Below are 9665 nucleotides of genomic sequence, written 5' to 3'. Positions count from 1 at the left end.
ATAGTGACCCCCCCACGGTGGCCTCAATAGTAATGGTGACCCCCATAATGACGCCACTAGTAATAGTGACCCCCACAGTATCCTCAGTAGTCATAGTTACCCCTACAGTGGCCTCAGTAGTAATAGTGATGCCCACAGTGACCTCAGTAGTAAATGTGGCCCCAGTAGTAATAGTGACCCCTACTGTGGTCCTCTGTAGTAATAGTGACCCCCACAGTGGCCTCAGTAGTAATGGTGACCCCCACAATGACGCCAGTAGTAATAGTGACCCCCTCAGAATCCTCAGTAGTAACCCTAATTCAGCTTGAGGTATTCTGCCACGTGCAGAGTGGCTTTACTAGTAATTGTTACTTCTATAGTGGACCCAGTAGTACAAATGACCCCCACAGTGGCCCCTGTAGTAAGAGTGACCGCCCGCAGTAGTCATAGCGACCCACACAGTGGCCTCAGTCGAAATGGTGACCCCCACAATGGCTCCAGTAGAAATGGTGACCCCCACAATGGCTCCAGTAGTAATAGTGACCCCCCCCCCCACGGTGGCCTCAATAGTAATGGTGACGCCCACAGTGACCTCAGTAGTAAATGTGGCCCCAGTAGTAATAGTGACCCCTACTGTGGTCCTCTGTAGTAATAGTGACCCCCACAGTGACCTCAGTAGTAATGGTGACCCCATAATGGCGCTAGTAGTAATAGTGACCCCCACAGTGGCCTCAGTAGTAATGGTGACCCCCCACAATGACGCCAGTAGTAATAGTGACCCCCTCAGTATCCTCAGTAGTAATAGTGACCACCTGCAGAGGCTTCAGTAGTAATAGTGACCCCCACAGTGGCCTCAGTAGTAATGGTGACCCACAAAATGACGACAGAAGTAATAGTGACCCTCACAGTATCCTCAGTAGAAATAGCGACTCCCACATTGTCACTATTAAAGGGAACCTGTCATGTCCCTACAGCACTAAGCTAGGGGATGTGAGAGGGAGCCGGAAGGTGTATTTTTTTTTATACTCGCCCTCTTCCTGTTTCCAGAGGTTTCCCCCTCTGAAGATCGTATGGTGCAGGAAAGTCCCGTGCACACACTATCCTATAAGGCTCCTGTTTTGTTTATATATAGAAGCACAACAATTGGACAATAAAACAAACAGCTTCAATCATCATCATGGCACCCCCTTACACAACCACTGGGACCCCCACCAATCCTGAGAACAGGGGTCCTGTTTCTCCATCCCATCTCACTTCCAGATTGCTTCTCCCAACCGCAGTGATGTCAGATTGAATTGAGCGCTATCAGCAGCAGGCTCATTGAAAATGATTAGAACAGCACTGCGCTTGCATGACTGCTACTCCATTCAATATCCTCCTCAGTGTGGGGGCTGCAGCCGAGCCTACAGTGAGGTGTGGGGAAATGGGAACCCCCTTTGAGATTAGTGTATAAACACCGGACTTAGGCCTCCTTCCCACGAACGGATTTCTGCCGCGTAATTCGCGGCGAAAATCCGCTGCGTTGCCTGCAGCTATTAGGTTCTATTGAACCTAATAGCTCAGGGCACACGGTGCGGAATTCCACCACGGAATTCCGCACCGTGAAATCTCACCCGCGGCATGCTCTATTTGCCGCGGGTGTACGCGCTGACGGCTTCCATTGCAGTCAATGGAAGCCGTCCGTTCACGCTATCTCCCGCTGTAACACAGCGGAAGATAGCGTGAAAACGCTTTCCCGCCTACTGCCGCCGCGTCACATGACACGGCCGGCCTCGTCATGTGACGCGGTGGGCGTGTCATGTGACGCGGCGGCGGTGGGCGGGGAAGCGTCGTGCGGGAGCGAAGACGCCGGATCCGCTGGTAAGTATGGGGTCTCTGGGGCGCCGTGACGGGCTTCGCCGCGGAATATTCCGCGGCAGAGCCCGTCACGCTCGTGTGCAGCCGGCCTTAAGGCTCATTTAAACACAACGATTATCGCTCAAAAGATGTCTTTTGAGCGATAATTGTTGTATCATTCATAGCGCAAGGTGATCGCTTAAACGTTGAGCGATCACCTTGCGCTCCGTGCGGAGGATGCAGAAGACAAGCGGGGCCGCTTGTCTTCTGCATCCAGCTGTTCCCCGCTCGGAGCGCCCGGCTGTTATACAGCCGAGCGCTCCGAGCAGAGAATGCAGAAGACAAGTGGGGTGGCCCCGCTTGTCTTCTGCATCCAGCTGTTCTCTGCTTGGAGCGCCTGGCTGTTATACAGCCGAGCGCTCCGAGCGGGGTATGGAGAACAGAGCTGGACTGCTCTGTTCTTCATACCCAGCTGTCATTAGGGAGCGGGATACAGCTGGAACAACTGCACAATGTCAGTGCAGTTAGACACAACGATTATCACTCAAAAGACGGCCTTTGAGCGAATTTTGAGCGATAATCGTTGTCTAAATGGGCCTTAAAAAAGGGATGTGTCCAATACTAACCATCTAAAATATCAGGCTGATCCAGCTCAATGTCAGTTGGCCCCTAAAGGGAATTAATTTTGTAGTTATCAGTATATTCCCTCATCCCCCTTGCTCATACTGATTTATTTAATAGAATAATCCCCCCCACTTCACGGTTGCCTTATGAGGAGGCACAGCTCATTTTACTCCAGCCAATCACAGGCTTTAGTGGTGATTCTGTCATGGACAGCACACAACCACTGAAACCTGTGAGTGGCTGAGTGGTCACATGCACATTGGACAGCACCTGACTGTTGCAGCTTCCTCCGGGATGGGAATGGCAGAGACTGGAGCCCCTGTGCTGGATTGAGGGGTCATTTAAGGGGGTGAGTATAGCTTAATTTTCAATTTTATTATATTCCTGCCCCATTATATATAATTTTTTTGTTCTGGAAAACCCCTTTAATAGAGCCTCGTGTGGTGCAGAGTGAAAGCTCTCACCTATGACCTGAAGGTTGCAAGTTCAATCCCCGCATGAATCAGGTAGCCGGCTCAAGGTTGACTCAGCCTTCCATCCTTCCAAGGTCAGTAAAATGAGCACCCAGCTTGGTGGGGGGTAATAAATAATAATTACCTGAAAGCGCTGTGAAATAAGTTGGCGCTATACAAATAACAAGATTTATTTATTTTATTTAATAAATCTGGGCCAGTGAGTGTAAGAACTCCTTAAATGACAATTCCCAATTCAAACCTTATCGGAAATCCTGCAGACCAGTTAGTAGCCAACAGGTGCTATTTATGGTAGTCTGAAGTCTGTTCACAAGGCAATCGGAAAGTGAATTTTATTAATGAAATGAGTATGACCAGCAGAGATGAGGAAATGGCATTAATCTTTCAAAATTAATTACCTTTCGAGGGGTCATTTGATATTGAGCTAGACCAACTTGTCATTTTAGATGGTTGGTATGGATGTTTCACCTAACAACTTCAACTCTACAAAGGATTTTATTGCTGCTCTCTATGTAGTGCCACCTATTGGAAGTTTGAAAGATAATTTGCATACATTTTTCCCAGAGAGCATTGCCTGGCCTAAAAGACTACCAACGGCAACTTGGCAGTCTCCATAATGAGAAACAGTGTGCCTCCAGACTGGTCTGTGATGTTAAAATAGCATTAAGGCCCATCATAGAGTTGTATTATGAATCAATGTAGTGCAAAAATATTATATCCCATCCATAGACAGTTATAGGACTATACTGTTCCTCTGTGACTCTGAGTTCTTAGTGGACAATATTAAGGCAATACATGTAGTGCCTACGGCTCCAATACACAGACTCATAGTGGGAAGCCATTCCATAGCATGGGTCAACCTAAAATATCCCTCAGTGAGATCGCATTGCCTACGATGATGCGTTGGCGATGCACCGATTGTGCCGGCAAGCATATTATGTAGCCCTGGATTTTATGGACATATTAATCATGGAAGATTGATTTGTGTCTGGCACTTGCAAAGGTGACTTCCCCAATCTTTGCTAAGGGGTTAACACCAAGCTCTCTCACGCTCCGGAATGGCAAATGATTAGCTATCAGGACTCTTGTCTGATTGAATAGCAACCTTTGTGCCCATGGCCAGTCTTTATAAAATATTGGTAATTAATATAAGAAGAGTATAAGTGTCCCAGCTCACCTTGAAGTAGGTATAGTGCAGATACTGGTAGGGATCCCGCCTCTGAAAGGCTTTCAGGGTCTCCTTGTCGGGGTATGGTTGCTGGAACACCGGCAAGGTGGCTTTACACTTCCTCAGACACACTGCACGGGCTAGGACCTGTCCAAACAACTGCAGCTCCAGCTTCCAGTCCCCATGTTCCTCTTCTCCCTGCAGTTCCTCCAGGCCTGGAATTTTGGACTCATCAACACAGTTCTGACCACAAAAGGCTTCACTGTCCTGGAGAAGCCGGTGGAGTCTTAGACTGGCTTCTAGCATGCGACATGCCTCTCTCCAGGTCTGCCCCTCATACAGCTCCATGGCCTTGCCATAGGTGGCCTTTAGAGGTTTGATCTCAGAACGGGGAAATCCCCGAAAACTGTACTGTTCATACTGGGATTGGCTTTGGGATGCCATGAGGACCAATGTGCCCAAGAGGAATAGCAGCATGGTGGTAACAGAAGATGAGGATTCCCAAAAGTTTAGAAAAAAGGCATAAACTTCTCAGAAAAGTTTAGAAACAAGACATAAACTTCTCAGAAAAGTTTAGAAACAAGACATAAACATTTCAGAAAAGTTTAGAAACGAGAAGTAAACTTCTCAGAGAAGTTTAGAAAGTAGGGAAGGAGAAGGTGTGTTGAAAAAAAGCTCTATATGAAGCTGAGCCACAATGCGAAGGAAGAAGTGAGAGAACTGGAGAAAGACTCAGACAGAAGAAGAGAGGATTAGCAGGGGGGCTGCAGGGTCTGCTTACTGCCAGCTTGGCGGTGACACTCAGAGGAGCTCCTTCCAGGCCATGCACTGGGATGTAGATGGTCTTAGCTCCTTGTCGGATCTGATTGGGATACATCAGATGTTGTGGATCACATAGTCGTTCTCAGCAGATCTCTAGCAAACTTTACTGCACTCACAGCCGCCACCATCCACTTGATACAAATGTAGTAATTCAGAGGATTCTATACTGAGTAATATGATCTGAATGCTCTGCAGCCTTCGCTTTAGTAAGAAGCTGGAATCCACAGGGTCTTAAAGAGCAAGTCATAGCGTGCCAAAGAAACTCCGAAAACACAATGGAGAAAAATAGGTTACCCTTTAAAGAATTTTTAACTTGGGAAACAAAGATATCCATCCTTGAAAAGTCTTCTGTCGAGTCTCAATTACATTGTTTTTGGAAAAGCTGGGTGAAAACCCAATATAGGGTGATTTGGTGCCCCAGTCACATCAGAAAAATTGCCCCGTCACCCCCCATCTTTCCAAAAGAAAAGATCTATATGTCAGTATAACTCTTTTATTGCAGAGGCTCAGATCAGCCCCTATGATTCATACAGCCCCCTGGATCAGTCAGCATAATTAATACAGACACCCTCCCTCCTACACCCCCACTCCTCCCCCCCAAAATAAGCCAATGGAAGTATCACAGAACCCCTGGATCAGCCAACACAAGTAATACTACCAACACCACCACCCCAAACTCCCTGGATCATCCCATGCAAGTAATAGAGACCCCCCTGAATTGGCCAACACAAATAAAGGCCCCCTGTGGAGCTACATTAATCATCCTTCTCCTGGCTCTGTCTGCTCAGCTCTGATATTCTGAGACATTGCTATCAGCACATTGGCACTCCCGTAAAACAATCACTTAATTCTGCTATTGTATTTATGTTATGAGCTTGGGTCTGGTGTTGTATCTATGTACTAAGATTGGTACATGTTGTATTTGTTATGAGCTTGGTTCTGGCACTGTAATTATATTATGAGCTTGGTTCTGGTGCCATATTTATTCACTGAGCTGTTCTAGTGTGGGTATGCTGCTATCTTGCTGCGTTCTGCACAAGCAGAATTCATCGTCTATCAGTGCAATACATATTGTCTATTTCTTATGATGGATTGCGGCAAAAAGATCCTGCACTGGAAGCCATCTAACCTAAAGCTGTCACTGCACTTGATCACTCAGCCAATCACAGGCTTTGACGGTCATGTGCCGCTCCTGTGATTAGCTATGTGCTCAATGAACATCAAGTGACCGCCACAAAGACTTTCTAGTTCTGGAGTAGCAAGGACCGGAGCAGCTGTGATGAACCTGGGGAACATCTGACCAGTAAGTATGGCCCATTCACATATCTATATAGTCTATGGCCCTATAATAGCCTATGAGGCTAATCATGGCCAATTTTTCACATGGACTATAGAAAAAATATTAGTACATGCGCTATGCTTGGCTATTTTCACTGATGAGAATAGAACATGCAATGTGCCGGATCTGTTCATATTGGACCCATTCGTCTGATGCTGTCTGATGCGAGTTGCATCCAAATTTGTAGAGCGCAAATCACATATGGCCATCTGAATACGGTCTTGGGTTGTTACATTGTACCCCTTCCCCCCAGCCACCTTTTTCCGAATGTCAGAAAGCCACTTTAACAACTTCATGTTTTGTGTGCTTCCCTTTATGGTTCAGTCACCACACTAGTCATTTACATACCCACAGGCTTCCAAATAACATCATAGTGACAAATGTGACAAAGATCTTTCCAAATATTTGAACAACTCCATGTGGGTGCAATAGAAATATTATGCAAAGTAGACAGGAAGCAGACGTAAATGACCCAAGTTACTGCAGGGTTATGTCTTATGTAATAAAATGTATTGATCTTACTATTTAAAGGGGACCTGTCCCCACTTCTGGCATTTCGGATTTAGTAAATACTTATATTCTTCATGAAATAACAATTCTTAAACATCTACTTTCAGACTTCTGCATTATGATATTCCTCTGTTATTGCTCCTAGAAATCACCCCGAAACAGCTGTCTGTGTATGGTTATTCTGGCTTTGGCTCACAATTCCCAGTCACTATTACAGGGCTTGTTAAAAAGTCTGACATTGATTTGCAGAAATGCTGCCTTCCAATAGGTGATGCTCCTATTTGCATCCTCCTAGAAATGTATGAATAAATGGACAACTGGGTGTTAACATTTTCCTTTTCAAGGGACGTGTCCATACATTGTCAGCACTGCTTGGACAGTGTCAGACCAGCTGTTAATTTCTTCGTAAATTTCTAAGAGGAATAACAGAGAAACGGCATAAAATAAAACATGCCTCAGAATTATTATATTATAGGAAACGCACTTATTTACTAAAGAGTTGATAGATCTATTTACATGACCTTTTACAGTACATTTAAAGGGATATTCCAGGCTTTTACTACTGATGACCTATCCTGAGGATAGGTCATCAATAGAGATGAGCGAGCATACTCGCTAAGGACAATTACTCGATCGAGCATTGTCCTTAGCGAGTATCTCCCCGCTCGGAAGAAAAGATTCGGCTGCCGGCGGCGGGCGGGGAGCGTCTGAGGAGAGCGGGGAGAAACGGAGGGGAGATCTCTCTCCCCCCCCACTCCCCCCTGCTGACTGCCGCAACTCACCTCTCACCCGCGCCGGCAGCCGAACCTTTTCTTCCGAGCGGGGAGATACTCGCTAAGGACAATGCTCGATCGAGTAATTGTCTTTAGCGAGTATGCTCGCTCATCTCTAGTCATCAATAGTTGATTGGCATGGGTCCACCGCTCAGGATCCCTGCCGATCAGCTGATTGTTCAACCTTGGTGGTCAGGACTGGAAGTGTAATAAGTGGCTTCCCTCCCATTGAAATCAATTACGGTCAGAGCTGGAAGTGTAATAGAATACATCACTACCATCTGATTTAAGTGGGAGTGAAGCTGGCTATTACACTTGCGGCCCTGACCACCAAGGTCGCCAGGTATCCTGAGTGGCAGAGTCCCGCCAATCAACTATTGATGACTTATCATGAGAATAGGTCATCTATAGTAAAATCCTGGAATACTCCTTTAATTACAACAGTCTCCTATCTGAGTAGTGGCATTACCATCATCCTAATGCTCTTGATTGACAACTACAAAACCAGAATGGCAGTGAAGACTGACAGATCAGTAGAAGTTGGGGAATGGAGGGGATGCAACTGTGCATGACTATACCAATACAGATATAGATGCTATTCAAAGTCTGTGAACAGCTGAGTAACTACGTGGAAATGGCTGGATAGATTATTACAAAAATTGATACAAAATGACTGCTCATTTTGGGGTATTTTGCTGTTTTTTGGGACCTACGGTATGTTAGATAGGACTACCTCATATGATGTATAGGGTTAAAGGAGCACTCTAAGCAAAATTGATTAGCCCTGTTAGGATTAGTGCAGAGTAGAGTTGAGCGAACGTACTCTGCTGAGCTTGATGCTCATTTGAGTATTAGCGTACTCGATGGTGCTCGTTACTCGAACAAGCATGAAGCCGTGTTCGACCCCGCCCCAGTTTTTGGCTCCTCCCCGCTGTGACGTGCCTGTTTTGGCCCCTCCCCACCGCAGCGCGTGTCAATGGCAAATTTTTTGTCTGGCAGGCAGGGGAGAGAGAGACCAAGAAAAAGAAAAAAAAAAGCTTGGGACCCGGCGTCCCACATACAAAAATGCTCGAGTCTCCCATTGTAGCCAATGAGGTTCGTTACTCGAGTAGAGCTCTCTAATTTTACGAAAAGCTCAACTCGAATAATGCAGACCGAGCATTTGGGTGCTCGCTCATCTCTAGTGCAGAGTCTAAAAAAAAAGAGAGAACTAACATGCAATTTTGTTTATAAGCACGCACACACCAAATAAAAAAACTGCATGTAAAAAAAATCACAAGTGCGCATGAAAATCGAAGGAAAGTCATTTGCAAAATCGGCCTGGTTTATACAGTACAAATTCTCATACACTTGTGTGAATATACCCTTAGTGACTGAGCAGTGTGGATGTGATTTCAGCAGCCATGGGACAGTAAATCACTAAGGGTGCATTTACACGTAACAATTATTGTTAAAAAAAAAAGCTGGGTCGTTCGAATTTGAACGATAATCGTTCAGTGTAAACACGGCCAACAAGCGAACGATGAATGATAATTCGTTTACCCATCATTCATTTCTTACAAGCATGAAAATCGCTCCGTCTAAAAGCACCTATATTCTTAGCTACAGCTACATCTCTGCTTCTGTCTCTCTCTTGCTCCTTTTTTCCTCTCCATAGACTTCTATGGGCAGCATGAGTCACCACCCTCCTACTGTTCCTGTTATTCACCTCAATGACTCTGTTACTGGAGATGGTCTTCATTTGACAGTGGACAGCAAATTAAGAGGAAGGGAAACCCCTAGCCTCCAGCACATTAAAGGGATTTTTCAGCACAAAAATGTCATTTTAGGTAAATAATGATTTGCAGTTTTGCTGGTTATCACGTTAGCTATAATAGGAACACAAGTTGTCACAAAGTACCGTGACCATTTAACTGTTGATGCTGTGACTTAAAATCCTCTACCGAAGGCCTCCTACCCACAGGCAGATATTTGCTGCGGAATCCGTGGCGGGCGTCCTTACCGCAGATCCGCAGCAAATAACACCCATAGCATACTATGGGAAATTGATTCTTCCTCTACACTTGCGGAAACCAATTGCGGTTTTTCGCAAGCAGAGGAAAAGTTGCAGCATGCTCCATTTTCCGTGGATTCCGCGCGGA

The 9665-nt window shown here is 45.8% G+C and overlaps 1 protein-coding gene across 1 annotated transcript in view; it reads right to left on the bottom strand.

Moving 5' to 3' along the window:
* P3H4 (prolyl 3-hydroxylase family member 4 (inactive)) overlaps window positions 1-5085 on the bottom strand; it is a 27089-nt gene extending 22004 nt beyond the window's left edge. The window contains exon 1 of the mRNA XM_066586054.1: window positions 4090-5085. Within this exon, the coding sequence (XP_066442151.1) occupies window positions 4090-4557 (468 nt within the window). The 5' untranslated portion in view covers window positions 4558-5085. The remainder of the gene's footprint in view (window positions 1-4089) is intronic.
* Window positions 5086-9665: the final 4580 nt, after the last annotated feature.

Source organism: Eleutherodactylus coqui, chromosome 13 (genome assembly GCF_035609145.1).
Source record: "Eleutherodactylus coqui strain aEleCoq1 chromosome 13, aEleCoq1.hap1, whole genome shotgun sequence".
NCBI classification, from domain to species: Eukaryota; Metazoa; Chordata; class Amphibia; order Anura; family Eleutherodactylidae; genus Eleutherodactylus; species Eleutherodactylus coqui.
The sequence above is the reverse complement of the archived record's forward strand: the minus strand, read 5'-3'. Positions and strand labels throughout refer to the sequence as shown.